The sequence below is a fragment of the Myxine glutinosa genome, chromosome 2 (genome assembly GCF_964187855.1).
Source record: "Myxine glutinosa chromosome 2, kmMyxGlut1.1, whole genome shotgun sequence".
NCBI classification, from domain to species: Eukaryota; Metazoa; Chordata; class Myxini; order Myxiniformes; family Myxinidae; genus Myxine; species Myxine glutinosa.
The window spans coordinates 216689176-216706716 of record NC_136262.1 but is presented as its reverse complement, the minus strand read 5'-3'; the positions used below and the strand labels follow the sequence as shown (position 1 = coordinate 216706716).

The following is a 17541-nucleotide window of genomic DNA, read 5'->3' as shown; positions in this document are numbered from 1 at the left end:
TCTTTCTTGATGATTCTTTGAAACCCTGACGTCTTTCCAATCCCAAAGACACGAGACGTTGCGTCACAGCCAGTTAATGCATGAAGGAACAATATATCTCTGCAGGCTGCATTTCCAAGTATCTGCTGAAGGACTTTGATATTGTAGACATTTGATTTTGCCTTGTCAGAACGGAAATAGAGTTCAATGCAGTTTGTCTCCACCATATAGAAGAGCAGGAGGAGAAGGAGATCTGTATCTTCTCCAATGAGGGTTGTAGATCTGGAAGCCGCATTTGCGACGGCCGCTTTTGCAATCTCAACATCAGCATCTCCCTCTGCTTGGATCACCTCACAGCCTTCCTTGTGCAACACCTCTATAATCAACAGTATCATTGCCTGCTTGTTTGACTCATTCGACAGAAAGTCCTCCTTTTTCCCAACAAATTTTGTTGACTCCGTAATGTTAACCTTGGCGGCATTCTTGTTTCTATTCCGACGTTGATGAGAACAGTCCTTTGTGCTTGGCCCAGCCTCATAACCATCAAACACAACAGTAGCTTTGCCATAGTGTCGTACTGTAAATGAGGCATATTCATCTGCAATGGAACTGTAGGTGAATCCCTCTGTCCACTTTAAGCGGTGAATAAGTGATCCCCCGTCAAGAACATAGTGATCTGTTCCTGGAACTGTCTGGTTGACAGCATTGTCAGATTTGGTTGTAGCATAATTCCTTATTGCCTCCGCCAACTGTGGTTTATCTGGCTGGCGCAGGATGTTTTTTGCCTCAAAAAGAGACATTGGGTATGGGCAGAGTTCATATTTCATCACTTCACCTATCTGGAGATCTCCCGTCTGTGACACCACTAAGAACCTCTGGAATAGTAACGCTGGATCTATTGTGCGGTCCTCAGCAACTTTGACTGCCCTGCTGAATGCAAGTGTCTTGGCTTTAGAACTCCTTTTGTGTGAATAGGAGTAAGCTGGGTGATCATCCATCTTCTTGACAATGTCACTACCTACTTTGAATAGGTCATGAACATTGACATCCTCATTTGCAGTAACCCCTGTGATGATATTGCGCAATGACTTGTCATCAGAAAATGGTGTGAAGCTGTCCAGTTTTTCGGCAACTTTGCCACGATCAGCTTCATCTCGACTCACCCTGGATGTTGTCAACTCCTTATGTTGTTCACTTGTTGAGTAGCTACTCGAGGTCAGTTCTTGCATAGCAAGGTTGTAGGAGGACGATATGGTTGAAGACAGAGTCCAAACTGCTCTCTGGTGCTCTGACATCCCACTTCCTCGAGTCAGCCCCCCTTGGCTTTTCAGTGAGCGCATTAATGTCTGTTCTATCACAAGATCAGAGCCTAGGCCAGCCCAGTATTGGTCACTGCGCCGGATTACATGATAACCAGATTGGAACTTCTGATGAACCTCAGGGTTGTCATCCTCTAACGCAAGCATCTTCTCGAGATAGAGTCGAGCTGACTTCAGGTAATTGGGATGGCCAGCAGCTGCAAATATCGGCAAGCAAGCTGATATGGCTTGGAGATGCATCTCCCAGGACCCCGTCCGATCAGCTGCCACAAGTGCCCTTGCAATTCCCAACATACGCTGGTAGTTGATCCAAAGTGCACTGGTTTTCGAGTCCTTTGCAAGTTTATTCCTTTCCTGATTCAATCTATTGTCAATGAAATGAATGCACTCTGATTGCAACACAGACTCTATAGTGTCACTTTCGACAGTCTCCAGGGAAATGTACAGTCGCTCCAGTTCTGCCACTTGTTCTTGAAACCCAGGGTCAACTTCCACAATCTTGCCAACAACCTGACGTGTAAGACACTGATCCACAAGCAAATGGCCACGAAAAGCACGTTGCACCGCCTTCCCACTCAGCATGTGCACAACAGCATTTTGACCATACACTGTTTCCAGGATCTCTTTCAGTCCACTTCCATCCATCAAACTTCCAATGGCACCCAACAAATTCATTAATGTGTGGAAGCTCCCAAGCAGTAGCACTGCATTATGGATTGGGTAGTGATGATATATAAACAAAAAGAAACAAAAATAAAAAACCAAAGACGTTTTCGACGTAGTGAATCGTGCATGGTTTTGTGACATTTTTATCATGTCAAAAATTTTTACTTTCCCATGGTCCATTTCTGTCCAACTTTTGATATGTTCCTAAGTAAGTCTTAAAATATAAGGAAATGCAATAAAACTAAAATTTGCAATTTTTTTGGGGTACGGCTGTTCTGGTTGTATATTGACCCGTCTAATGGTGTACCACTGTGCGGCCGCTTCCTGCTTGTCTTTTTGGTCAGTTATTGTGGTGGCGGGGGAATTAATTAATGTGGTGCACTAATGGATTTATCTACTGTTTAAGAGTGCGTTGCCATACGGGACACCGGGATAATCACAGAGGTTTGACATACCAGGGAGTTAGCCAAATCCCTATTCTACCTATCACCTGATCATCCTGGTATGATCACAGGTACACACTTAATCCGACAAACCGGGCTAACAGAAATTACAGGTGAGGTTTCCCTATCACGACAGACGAAGCACCTACCTATGCAGATCTACCTGGATCTAGATATGCCCTACCCAACCGACATAACTATATATTGTTGCGGTTTTGAGAGTGTACATATTGATCATTAAAGGTTAAAGGTTTGCCCCCTAGTTAGTCCACAAGCAACACGTAGGCCCCCTTAGAACATTAGTTATGTCATAGTATGTGTGAGGATAAGGCCATTTCCCTAGTATCATCTGTGTTGTGTAAAAGAAATAAGTATAGGCCCCGTTCATTTTGCCTCCACCCTCCAAATCTACCTCGTTGGGCAGCATCCATCCCGCGCCCCATTTTGGCTATTGCACCTCGCATTAGGATGCTCACTAGTCAAGGGACACGAGGTAGGCCTGAGAGAGGGTGGGGCCGGCGTTGAGGTCGGGGAGCGGCAGCGGGAGACAGTAAGAGCCATAACCAATCAGGGCTCGGGTGACATGGCGTGATAGGGCGTGGTAAGGGCGGGCCTATATAAGCGCACGCACAAAGCCCTTGAACAGGACTTGCAAGGAATCGCGCTTTGTGAGAGGACTGTCGAGGACTCGCATGTTTGGGCTTGCGCATAATAAAGGACTCGTGCGAAAGGACTTACAGAGGGAGCTTGTGGTATCCAGAGAACTCGCATGATAAGGACTTCTGCGGGAGAGGAGCTTTGCTATTGAGCTTGCATTGGGAGCGCTATTGAACTTGTATTGGGAGCGCATATAGCGCCTGTCCATCTATTACGTACGCAGCCACGCCAGCGTAATCGCCCAGCCAGCCTTACCTTTCGCCCCGTAATTGTCCAATCCGCGTCAACGACCCGCGGGGAGCTTCTGCTGCCCTAACCATCTTCTTCGCGGTGGGAGTCGAGGACCGGAGTGAACTGCCTGGATGCCATCATCCCTGGACCATCAGCAATCCCCGTGTGAGTGTGTCTGAGTGTGAAACGGGCCCGTGTCCTGGGATAAGTATAAGACTGTATAAGGCTGCACTGTGTGTTCTTCTTGTCCTTCCTGTACAAATTGTAAATCTGTTATTCCTTGTTTCTTCCTAATTCGACCGTATCAGTGATTTCCTCCATTGGGTAAGTGTGGCACGATTAGAACCGCTCGGATCGGGTTTAGCCATTGTTAACGGCTCGAGTCACGGTTCGCTACCGCTCGGCGTTTCCACCTATAACCTTGATTCGGGCGGGGCTTATCTCCTTGCTTCCTGGGCGGCGTTGGTACTTAGGTAATAGGAATTCGGCCTACAACCCTATTTAACGCCGTCCGGAAGGAATGTCATAGCCCCGGATCCCATCGGCTAGTCAAAGACAAGGGGACTAATCCCCCCTTGGTAAGGGGAAAGGCCGATGAGGAGATCCGGAGCAATTGGTGTCGGGGAGTGGGATTGGACCCGAAGTGCGCCTAACGCACTCAAAATTACGAGTGGCCGAAATTTAGTTAAAAATCCAAGTTAAATCGTGCCATGGATAACCAAGACGGTCGGATGCCAGTGGGGGTAGAAGATGAGGAGGTAGAGGAATTAGAATCAACCCAGGACCCCCGGGAAGAAGTGGGAGAAAAGGAGGATACAATTGATGAGGGTGCAGCAGTAGGGGTGGCAGGAGAAGAAAATGGTGGCGCCTCGCACATGGCAACGAGGGCCGCGCCCACTGCGCAAGTGGGGGCGGGGGGGGGGGTAGACATGCAAGCCTTCATGACGCAGGTCATGAATGAAATAAATAAAATAAATGGCAAATTGGATACTGTTATGTACTCCTCCCTGACCCCCTGGTCACGATGTACCTCCGAGCCCCGAGAGGAGTCACGGCAGAAAAATGTGTCATTCTGTATGTCAAAGATCAATGGAGAAGCCACCTCAATTGATACTCACAAACAAATATTGTATTTAGATCACACAAGAATAACACACAACAACATGCATTATAAAGGCCATTTTCCCTGCTAGAGCGGGGGTTCGCCTGACAAGGCTAACAAGTTAGCCACACAAGAATAACAGTACAACAATAATAGTATTCAATAGTACAATCCATGTCCTATGATGGCACCATCAGTTTTTGTAATATGGAACTCACTGTGCTCCAAGTGAGTGAAACACGAACATCCCCAATGTCTCTTATTCCCGGCTTCAAGCCCAAAGTTTATTTGCTCCAGCGATCGACAGAACGATGTCCGATCGAGACCAGAATCCCGTTCGGATGGTAAATACAGTCACACAGCCACAGCTGTACAAAGGCGCCCTCAAGGCGACTGGGATATCCAAAGGCGCCCTACAGACAACTGAGAGATCACACCCTCGGGTATGGACGAATTAACCTTCAAAATGCCACGTCACACACACGCCCCAGATCGACGTCTGGATGCGGTGAAAATGGTCAAGAAGAGACGAAACCGCGAGCGAAGCACAAGTCCTGCGCGGGTCAAAATGGCCGACGGCCCGTTCTCGGGTCGAAATGACACGACGAGGATTCCTCGGAATCCAACGCCAAACCTGACACGCAGGTTGATCAGTCACAGCGATAACAACTCGGTCGCAGGACTTCCTTTCCCAGGAAACCTGAAAGTTCACGAGTGACTTTCGTTCGACAACGTTCGCCCCGGACCTTGAAGCGACAAGCTTCTTGTCCGACTTCACTCGCCCCGCCCTCTTTTTTCTCTTCTTCCTCTTCCTCGTCCGGTTCCCGATCCGGTTTCCTGTTTCTTTTAACATTAACTTTTAACTTTTGAAAATAGAAATATCTATTCCCTTTAAATGACAACCATAATAATACATGGAATCAGAAATATTTACAGTGGATGCAAACCACCACAAAAGGAAGTGACGAATCCGTAACACTTCCCCCCCTCAAGAAAGAAAGTTTGAACATAGTGAAAACTTTCTTTGCAGGCAAAAACATTTTTTGAATGAAGGTTAAGGGGATTTGATCAAAAATCCAAAACAAAGCAAATCTATAGCACTTTTTGAAGGAGGCCGAGCTGAGAGCCAGGTTTCATGGGGGTTTGGTGGTGAGGCCTGGAAGTATTCACTACATGGACGCCTTTAGGAACGTGGAGTTCACGGTTAATCCGTGTAGGAATCTTGGCTCGGCTGCTCCACAGCATTCAGTGCTTCAAACTCTTCCTAACTTTCATAATAATCATGGTTGGAGCGCTTGTCGCTGTAGTCACGTGAATAGCGGTCTCCTTCTCGGCCACTACCCTGATAATCATCCCTTCGGAATCTGCCGTAACTCTGGGAGCCTCCACAGTAATCTCGACTGCGGCCACCAGCAAAACTATTACTTCCACCCCGGGAGCCATAGCCACCCCTGAAACTACCTTCACGTTTTCCTCCTCTGTAGCCCCCTTGACGCCCATGGCCTGCCTTCTCTACTATATATATATGTTGCATCAAGATTCCCAATGGCTTTGTTTGGATTGAGTGTTAAATTATTAGTAAGGTTTAATCAAGCCCATATGCGCCTCCCTAAAAATAAATAGCGTTATGTAATTTTTTAACGGCGCCATATGTGCATTAAATGCAGAATTACCAATCAGGACGTTGTCGAATTTTTTAAGCCAATTATGTCGCTCTTCACAACAAAGTTCCATACCTCGAATGACCACGTACACGTTTTTATGAACAAAAGGTTTGTTACCACAGAGAGCGCGGAAGGGCAGAAACTTGGTAACTGAATACACCTCTGATGTTCTTGAGGCCTGAGCCTAGATCTACTGTCATCTAAATACCCCCCAGAGGATAACTAGAACGGCACTCAGTAGAGAGCATACCTCCGCGACGTGAACTGTTTACGTTTTGTATCCCAGAGTAGACGAGAAAATCACAATACAGAATCACATTAAATCAAAATCATCCGTCCACAACTTTTTGAGATATCCTGCTATGTATCGATTTTAGCCATATCTCCCAATGGTGAAGAATCACTAAAAAAATTCTACTAGACGGATCCAGATCCGGATCTTTACCAAAATTGAATCGATTCTTCGTTGTCACACACACAACCTGTCCAACAAGTTTCGTCCAAATCCGTCCATAACTTTTTGACATATCCTGCTATATGTTGGTTTTAGCCCCATCACTCAATGGTGAAGAATCACTGAAAAATTTAAATAATTCCCCAATCCGAATCCATATTCAGATCTTCACCAAAATCGAATCGAATCGTCCTCGTCAGACACCCAACCGGTCCACCAAGTTTCGTTCAAATCCGTCCACAACGTTTTGAGATATCCTGCTATATATCGTTTTTGGCCCAATCTCCCAATGGTGAAGAATCGCTTTTAAAAATTCTAGTAGCCGGATCCGAATCTGGATCTTCACCAAAATCTATTCATTTCGTCCTTGTCACATACGCTACCTCCCTGCCAAATTTCGTCCCAATCCGTCAACAACTTTTTTAGATATTTTGTTCACAGACAGACAGACAGGGGTGAAAACATAACCTCCATCCACCTTTGACAGCGGAGGTAATAACAACCCTTCCTGCCGCTCCTGTTCGAAGTGGGTGCACGAGTTGCCTGAAACCAGATCCATCTGTACATCAGACTCGTAATTGATGTTGAACCACCCACACCGTCAAGACCCTCGGAGGTGAATTGTTTGATACATTCAACAGCAAGGATTAGGGGGTTGAGCGGACAGAGGCTAAAAAATGTGTATTTTGTGTCGTAGATTGTGAACGAGAGCAGTTCTAATTATTAAAGTAAATACTGTAGTACATTCGATTTATCTCAGCACTTTAACCACGTGACAAACCCCAGGCCTTCTAAAGCAATACAGTTTATCAAAGTGAGAATTAAAATCTTGAGCTACGATTGTGAACTCGAGAACAATAAGCGAGATGGTTCAACCATCGCATATGCTGCATGGACCATGTAGGTCGTACATATTCATTCATTCATTGTACGCATTATCCACATCGTTGACAAAACTACACGTTGTGAGGAAAAACATGAAGTATAAAACATATATATTATACATCAAATTTAAAACAGACAACCATCGACAATACCTATAGCGATCCATCTCTAGATAAAGCTTGTACTTTTACAAAGCTTCATCATTTACATCTGAAAAAAACGTATTATAATTAGTGAAAACACACCGATGTTTCATAATGCTTGTCCTGTACGTAAAGGCCTCAAGACCGTGCCTACGTCATCACGTTTCAAAAGCTGTATAAACTGCATGCGTGTATTACATTTACATCGTTATATATTATTACTCCTTATGTATTTCGGCGTTTGTATATTTTGCATTTCTTTCTGTATATGCTCTCCTCACCATCATCATTAATGTACGGGATAGGAGGATGATGGCCTGTGATGAAACAGCATTTGCAATAAAATATATTGTACCGCCGGTTGCGACCACATCCGCTACACCGCCATCAAAATCAAACCAAGCAGGAGGAAGAAAATGCACCAATAATGATAAACGATCGGAGGGCTAAGAAGGTAACGAAGACAAAACCCGTGAACTACACAGGACGTTAACAGAGGGACACTGTTTGGCGTGGATTCAGAGGTGCCTCCAAATGACCTGAGGTGTGTTCCATTAGCAATGAGCTTGTAGTTGTAGAGTGCGTGTCAAGCTGTAGAGCAACTTTCAACTGTTCTAGTGGGGTTCCCACCATGAACAAATTTTCATTTTCACTTCAAGTTTTTGAAAAAGTTTAGTTTTTGGTACCAGGTCGAAGCTTAGGGTCTAAGTAACAATTTTGGTCCGAGTGGACAAACATCACATGGAGTCTTCATACATTCCCGCCATTTTCCAAGATGGCCGCCATCAAAATCTAATACTGACAATATCTCGGAAACTAATCAACCTAGAAACATGAATTTGGTGTCTATACCTAGGTTTTCATGGTCAAGGAATCAAATAAAACCATTTCTGACTACATCAGAGTATTTATTTGTCCCGAAATGGTAAAATTCAAGATGGCCGCCACCAAAATCCTATATCGGCTATACTTCCAAAACCACTAAACCTTCAGTCATGCTGTTGGTGTCCATGCCTAGAATTTTATGGCCAGGGAAGCAAACAGTTATGTCTCTAAATCAGTAGGTGTATCTCTGTTCCCCAAAAGTAGAAAAATAACCATGGCAATTAGGATCTCACATTTATCCTTTGTGATCATGGAATCAGCTTAGGTTGTTTGCTGGAATATCTGTGCAGTACACGAACTCATTAGCACATTTTCTAGTCGCATTATATATCTGTTGATATATCAGTATGTATCCAAATATCTAAATACAATAGCCATTGTGTTATATAAGTCAGCACACATGAATACATTTTGTATATTTGGAAATCGGTTTGGATAATTCATATGTATGTGCAACTGCTTCTGCTGAATCCCTACTTGTCAGATTTTTGTGTTATGTTATGTCCATGTATACTTGATTATGCTTGGTTATTATATACTTACATGTATTTTCTTTTCGTTCCAGGCTAGTGTGATGGCTGAGACAACGAACTGTGAGTTGTGTGTCCTCTGCCAAGAAAAAACAAACGAAGAACTTGTCTGTCCTCTTGACAACCCAGTTGGTGTACGTAGGGCGGAGGCATACAAAGATATTATCAGCCTTGTAAATCAATTCCGAGATGTAGATGCTGCACCTCACCCAAACTTGGAACTTCCAGATGAAGGATCTATGCAAGCAAATCGAGCATCCTGGCACAAAACATGTCGTCAGTTGTACAAGGCATCAGCACTTGACCGGGCAAAAACACGTTCTTCCAAAGGCTTGCCACCTCTACGAAAACGACCAAGAAGATCTAGCACAGAAACTAATCGAAATTTATGTCTCTTCTGTAATGAAGAAACGAGTAAAGATGACCATTCATTCCAAAAAGTTTCCCTCACCGAGAACATCCATGACAAAGCAGTTTCATTGGGAGAGGATCGCATTGTAGCACGGCTTGCAGAAGGAGATCTGGTAGCTATTGAAGCTAACTATCATCGATATTGCTACACTAAATTCAACCGTCGGCATTATGAAATGCTAATCAGTACAAAACAAGGTCAAGTCACCCAAGACACTGAAATCACAGTAGAAAATGAGCTACTACAATTCGTCAGTGAAGAAATTGCTGGAGGACGTAGAATCTTTGCTCTCCAAGATTTGACAGATATGATGACGGAAAGGTTGGGACAGCATGAGATTCGTAAGACAGTGAACTGCACACGCCTGAAAGAGAGAGTACTTGAACACTTCCCACATCTGACAGAAGAATGGTGGCTACTCTGCAAAACCTTGTGCTTCTGTTCTTTGCACTTGATCACCAGAATTATGCAAGGTGGGTTCCCGTATTCATCAGAGACCTTGAAAGTCTTCCATCTAGCATCCAAGAGGAGTTTGAAGCAGGTCACTGGGCAATAAGTCGAAGCAATCATCGTTACTCTTCCATTCCGATTGATCAAGCACACGAACAGGCCAACAAACGGGTGAAAGGGGTTGGGGGAGTGATCGGGATCACAGAGAACCCTGAGATGCTAGAACGCTGGATTGCAACTGGTCCAGAAATTAGCCGTGTTCTAGAGCAATTCACTGATGTAGATGACGACGAAGATCAAGAGCTCCCTCATCACGAGGAAGGAAGTACATCCCAGCACCGATTTAGGCGTCATGTCACAAATCTCATGGATGTGCTGCAAAGCAGAGGGAATCCCTTTGAAGAGAGTAGTGCAGAACTAGTTACATTCGACAATAAAGTGTGTGTTGACAAGTCTGCCGCCACATCGGTCCGTGTCTTAGAATCTAGAGGACAAGAGCAGTATGACCACTTTCGGAAGAATGTGCTGGACTCAAATGATGTACCTCTGGCAGCTCCGATCAAGAAAAACAACTTGCTGCTGTTCCATGAGGAGAAAACTCGAAAAAAGACAGCACTTCAGAAGAAGGTGCAGCACTTCAAACAACATACAGAGCTGTATGGACAAGCATTCATTATGGTTGATAGCCGGGGTGGAAATTTGGAGGAATTTTTCCGTCACGAATCCTCCTCATCACCAGATGCACTGGCTTCTGATGGGTCCATCAACTCTTGCACCAAGTCAGATTTATTGGCGTGCATTATGGAAGCAAGTGCAAGTACCGGACTATCCGCGGATGAGGAGCTCGTCGCACCAGATGATTATGGGGTCATCGTTATTGATGGTGGTGCACTGATCCACTCTCTTCCTGGCACAACTGTCCAAGGCAAAACATTTGATGAATATTTCACCAAAGTATTCTGCCCAAGAATCCAGCATGAGTTGAAAAGAGCAGCGAGAGTGGATATTGTATGGGATCAGTATCGCACAATGTCAATCAAAGCGACCACAAGAGAAAAGCGAGGAACAGGCACACGACAGCGAGTATCTGGTTCTGCCAAAGTGCCTGGAAACTGGCAAAACTTTTTGGCTAATGCCGAAAATAAAAAAGAGCTCTTCTCATTCCTGTCAACAAGCATTGTGCAAACACCATTCCAAGATGGCAAACAGGTTTATATCACTTCTGGTGACCAAGTCCTCAATGCAGGGAATGGACCGCCCATGGGACGATGTAATCATGAGGAGGCAGACACTCGTGTCCTGGTACATCTTCTTCATGCCCTCCAATATTCATCACTGGGAATGGTCTATACTGGCGACACAGACGTTGTCGTAATACTTCTGTGTAACTTCCACCACATCAAGGCGGTGAATCCGGAGTCAGATATCTGGATTTCTTTCAAAGCAGGAAAGACAGTCAAAATGATCTCCCTCAACAACATTGCCTCAAGTTTGGGTGTGACAACGTGCAAAGCCTTGGCTCTCTTTCATGCATTCACTGGATCAGACAGCACGTCAGCTTTCAAATTCAAGGGCAAGCGATACTGCTTCAAGCGGAAAGATGAGGTTCCACCCCTCTTGAGTGAGTTTGCGACAATTGCTAGCACCCCGTTTCTTACATCGCCAGAGTTGAGGGAAGTGGTGAGTCACTTTGTTTGCAAAATGTACTCCAACGAACCTATCACTGATGACACCAACGTTGACCTTGTTCGAATGAGGGTTTTCTGTCACAGGACTAGGGATGTGGAAAGAATACCCCCTACAAGTGATGCGCTGGACCAACATCTCAAAAGGAGTGTCTTCCAGGCGAGCATCTGGACTACAGCGCACGAGCCACTGGCACTAGTCCCAAGCCCAAGCAATCATGGATGGATGGAAAAAGATGGCCAACTGGTTCCCATCTGGACCACGTTGCCCCTTGCCAGGGATGTGTTTGATCTAGACGTAAAATGCGCGTGCACAAAACCTTGCTCGTCATGCAAGTGCAAAAAAGCTGACTTGAAGTGCTCACGTTTATGCAAGTGCACATGTCCCAACTAAATGACCATGATGGTTGTGAGAATGAGTAATGATTTTTTAGTTGCACTTACCTAATCAATCAAATATCACTAAGAACAATGAAAATAGAATGTTCGGTTTATATTCATGGTATTTTATAGAATTTACGTTCGTATGTGCTTAATTGTTAACATGCATAATTCTGCTAAATTCTGCTATAACGTTTGTTGTGTAATTTACCATTTCGGGACAAATAAATACTCTGATGTAGCAGAAATGGTTTTATTGGATTCCTTGACCATGAAAACCTAGGTATAGACACCAAATTCATGTTTCTAGGTTGATTCGTTTCCGAGATATTGTCAGTATTAGATTTTGATGGCGGCCATCTTGGAAAATGGCGGGAATGTATGAAGACTCCATGTGATCTTTGTCCACTCGGACCAAAATTCTTACTTAGACCCTAAGCTTCAAAATGGTACCAAAAATCAAACTTTTTCAAAAACTTGAAGTGACTGATGCCCCAGGCCCCCCCCTATTCGAATCGTTGAGAAATTTGCCCACAGAACTCGGAAGTCGGTTTTTTTCATGCCTGACCCACGAGAAGATCTTCAACGATCGTGTTCTTTGTGGTGGAAAAACCTAGGAACAACCAAATTCAACATCAAAACGTATGTTCATTCAAAATATTGTGTTGATTGCGAAGACCACTTTGAGCCATCAGCGTTCCTATTTCATCAACAGGTTCACTGCCTGGGAAACAAGCCTCGGAAATTGCTGAAACACGATGCTGTACCGACACTGGGCGAGAGTTACCTGGTGATTTGAAGCCAAGCCTATGTGAATACTAGCAGAGCCTACCTGTCGCTTCGCTACATTGGTTCACTGCGTCTGCATTGAGTCTGTAAATCAAGATAACTCGACTAACATGTGGGAAGATATCATCAGTTTATGAAGTGACCCCAGGTCTATAAATTGGACGGTGGCTCATTGTGGCTTCGTTTGTCATATGCCCCGAGGGCAGTTTGAATTCTCGTAAGATAGCCACTCAATCTCGCAGGAGAGAGCCAGAGATCCTGCACCGCACAGTCTTCCATATAAATGTTATTGTTCTGCATAAACTGGCCCACAGCATGACAACAGCCATCGGATCCTGCAGGAGCGGCCTGCGAACGCTCCGCTATGGCTTAGCCTTCAAGTTTGACTGCTTCACAGCCACAACTGACTGTCGTTTAGTTTCGGTTTACCCTCCAATTTTTTTACTACTTCACCACTGTGGTCTAACTATTCGAACTGTTTGGTTCCGGGACCACAAAGGAAAACTAGAAAGCATCTGAAAATGTAAAGCCCATCCGGGTCTGCTTTGTAGTCGGACTTCTTTTTCTTCCGTATGCTAAACGTGACAAAAACAGCGAACAAAATTGACGATTTTAGGTGACCTTGACCTTTTGACCTCAAAAGCAATAGGCATCAGTAACTCAATATGCAAACCCTGCTCAAATTTCAAGTCAATTGGACGAAAATTGGCGATTTTATGCAACCTTAACCTTTGACCTTTTGATCTGAAAAAAACAAACATTCAGCTTCTAGCTTTTGATTGGTGAACCAAAGTGACCCAATATGCAACTTCTTAAAGATTTCAGGTCGATTTGATGGATATTGACAATTTTACGTGACACTGACCTTTGACCTTTTGACAAAAAAAAAAAATTAATTTGTCTTCTCCATATTCTCATAATAAAGCATTGCCAGCTAATGCAGGGTTGCTTCGCTGATGGTACTATTGAGAGGAGAGGGCAGAGAATAGGAGGAAGAGCAGGAGAGGAGGGGGACGGTGGAGAGCAGGATGGAGCAGGACAGTGAGCAGGGATCAAGATGAGGGATGGCTCAAGCACTCAAATGGCTTACCCACTCAAGCAAGCACTCTATTCAAAACCGTTGATAGGGAACAGGTGGCTTGTCAAGAGCTGGCTAGCTGCTTGGTAACTGAAACACCCCTGGACATCTGGACAGTATTTATTTAAAGTGTTTGTGGACATAATTTATTTTAAAGTGTATGTGGACATAATTTATTTGAAGTGTACATGTGCATAACATATTTAAATTGTACATTGTACATATAACTTGTAAAAGAAGAAGTTAAAAAAAAAACTTCTCGGGAATTTCACCGGCCTCCCCACTAATGAGTTAGGTATGCAGGCATTTCACTTCCAAGCCGATTTCCGTTTGTGAAATACAGTTTGAAAAGTCGGGCGAAAACCAAAAGTGTTTTTCATTAAAGACGTCACTATTTCCTTTCCTCTTGATTATGAGAACGTACTTTGGACAGTGTATATTAGACTGCTGCCGCGATCGCTCTGGACCAAACATGCATGACCTTGTTCCTCTGCACGAGTTGCAATTCAAATGTACTATTATGAATTTTGGGGTTGGGGAATATATAGATTTAGGTAGATCTGCATAGGTAGGTGTCGTGATAGGGAACCTCACCTGTAATAAGTTCTGTGTTTAGGCGGTTTGCCGGATTAAGGTGTGTCTTCATCCCCATTACGAGGAATGGGGCCTGATAAATAGTTCTAGGGAATAAGGATAAGACCCCTGTGTGTGAAACCTCGGTGATCATTCCTTTGTCCCGTATGGCAACACACCACATACATTAGCGAGATCCATTAGTGCACCACATTAATTAATTCCCCCTCCGCCACAAGACGATAAGACTGACCGGAGGAACCAACAGGCAGCGGCCGCGCAGTACGCCACCATGGCGATGGAGCATCGTGCAAGGCAGGTTGAAGCCACGCCCACTTCGCACGTGATTGGTCAAGAGGGTTTTGATGGGAAGATCGCACTATGGCGTAAGAAGCTGGCCACTGATTGGTGGAAGGAAGTGGCAGACTGATTCACCACCGACGGATGGCATGACATGAAGGGCAAAAAGCGCTCGGCCAATGAGACGACGCCAACACGGTGAGAAGATTCGAGAAGTCAAGGGGTCAGCCCTCCTCTGTTTGGGGGAGAGGAGGGCTGACGTCACGGGACGGCGAGTAAAACCTCTCGCTCGCCGGCATTTCTCTCTTCCCTTTGCCTCTTGCCTTCCCTTGACTGTCCCTTCGTGTTGGACCTGTTCCGCTTGGTGGATGTTGGAAAGACGATGGGCACCGACGGTCATCCTCGACTGGTGCCTGCGTGCAAGTGCTGTGCTGTGTGGCATGGGACGGACCGTGCAGGAGGCCGGTGTTTGCGCCAGCAAACGGGGCCGAGTGGTTCGCGCCGACCAGAGCCGCATTGGACGGAGCCTGAACGGACCGACCCGACATACAGACTGAGATAAGCCCGAAACACAAACGCGCACACAATGTTTCTTTTATTTATCCTCCCATTGTTCTGTATGTGAAGTGAGGTGTGCGGGATCCCGATTTAGGAATATTGTTAAGTTTTGATCATCACGTTTCCCTGTCCCGATATTTATTAAATAAATCCTTGCATTATTTTCCCCTGTACATTTCACATTCGTTTTGGTTTGAATTATTTCCCTCAGGTTGAAGACATCGGACTGTGAAGGTAAGCGGCATTGTTCATTCCGCCTCGTGTATGATCCGCCATCAATTGGGAAACGCCTCGTTAAGCTCGATTCATCTGTGGTGACTCTCGGTCTTAACTGAGCAAGCCACACAACAGTACCTTTATTTCCTCAAAACAGTACCTTTATTTAATGGTAGAAGAAGACACATTGTTCAGTCTTTGAAGAGGTCAATGAAGTCAAATAACTATGTGGAGCGAAAAAACAATAGCGGCGATTTCTGGCCCGCTGCCGTCGCCTGGCTGATGGGTGGTGCTTGTGACATGGGGGGAAGGAGGGAGAGGGCGTGGCCTGTAGAATGGGCAGTGCTTATGACCTACCCACAGGCATGAACTCAGCTTTATATATATATATAAGAAGCTCAAATGGTAAAAAAAAAGTTACGGCCGAACAGTTACGAAACTAGTTGTCAATAGACAATAGTTGTATTTTGTGGGGAGTAAGAGTTGTAATCCCTAATAAGTTCAGTTTTTATATACTTTGTTTACTTGTTTGTTTGATTTGTTTGTTTGATAAATGTTAGCTCTTTCACGAGCCTCGACTCTGTATACAAAAAAAAAAAAAAAAAAAGGTCTCGACTTTTAGAATATTTGCATGAACAGCATTTTGGAATGCATAATGTATACAGTATGACAAATAGTTTATCCCGTAGACACCTATGATGGCCAGGGTTGGATAAGGAAAAATAACGAATCGTGGGTCAGTGTAGCACATGTCAGTCAGTGAGTAAGATGCCACCATCAGTACCTTTACACTTAGAGCCATGGAAATGGCCTGACTGAGTATGACAATGGGTCCATGTAAACTTTGCTGATCAAGAGGGATAGGAATTCTTCATAATGACAGATAGTCACTCCAAGTGGGTTGAGGTAATTCCCATGCAGAAAATCGTATAACAAGAAAATATGGACATTTTGCTTAGCTTATTTTATTCACTAGAAATACTCGCTCCCCTTGGGAGCAGCCTGGGGAGGAGAAGGGGTGGAGGGGAAGCGTAGGGAAGGTGGGGCAAATATATTTTGTGCCGTGGCTAATAATCGCCCCTGTCTGCAGCAGGGGTCAGTATTAAACCACTGTGGCACTTGTACAGGCAAATATCTTAAGTCATCTTCACATCCACCCCCCTCGTCCATCCCGCCTGGGGGGGAGATGAAGCCAACTTACAAGTTGTGACCATGACCTGACCTTGGGTACTACCAACACGTATGCAAAATTGGTGGAGATTGGGCCGGTGGTATTTTTTTCTATGATTTTCAGAAGTACACACATGCAGTACACACACACATACATATATACATACATATAGAGAGAATTACCTTATTTAATATACAATAGGAGGATATGGTTTTCCAAAATAAATTGTATGTCACAATGGACCTAAGTTCATTTCAGAAGAGTTTAGAAGATAATATATGAGTAGGAATGGTGCCATACATACCAAGGTTCTACTGTACAATCCTGACCCGAATGGAGCATCTGAGTGCATAATACAAAATGTCAAACATGCCTCATCCAACAGGCAACACGTGCTGCCTACCCTTCAACAACATGGTCCAGGAATCATCTTTATGCATGATAATGCTCTTGCTCACAGAACCATTCTTGTCAATGCCAATGTTAATGTCATGACACCATGGCCAGCTTTAAATTAAATTGATCATCTCTGGGATATCACTGATCACCTTGCTCGAACCTTGGCAAGTCACCCACAGACCTTGGATAAGCTGGCACAGGAACTGATTCTGGTGCAATGTCAGTGCAATGCAGTGAATGCTTCCAAAGGTGGTCATACCCGATATTGAGGTTGGTACTTCCACGTTGGATCCCAACGTGAAAACATTCGTCACAATGCAGCATTACGTGATTAGGCCACAATGAAACGGATGTGTAATTATTCAGCATTTATCTCCCATTCAGCATTCGTCACAATGCAGCATTCAGCATTCAGCATTCAGCACTTATCTCATAGCCTGGTGTTGGGCTAGCGGCTAGGGTGCCAGCTTAGGATAATCCTAGAATCCTGGGTTCGAATCCCAGTCGATCGCTGAATTAAACGCCAGGGGGGTTGACTCAGCCTGTTCATTCCTTCCGAGGTTGGCTAATT

General features: G+C 44.6%; 1 protein-coding gene across 1 annotated transcript in view; it reads right to left on the bottom strand.

Annotated features, from left to right (window-relative positions):
• Positions 1-7711, bottom strand: part of JAGN1 (jagunal vesicle mediated transporter 1) — a 34804-nt gene extending 27093 nt beyond the window's left edge. Inside the window, exon 1 of the mRNA XM_068106277.2 lies at positions 7646-7711. Within this exon, the coding sequence (XP_067962378.1) occupies positions 7646-7656 (11 nt within the window). The 5' untranslated portion in view covers positions 7657-7711. The remainder of the gene's footprint in view (positions 1-7645) is intronic.
• Positions 7712-17541: the final 9830 nt, after the last annotated feature.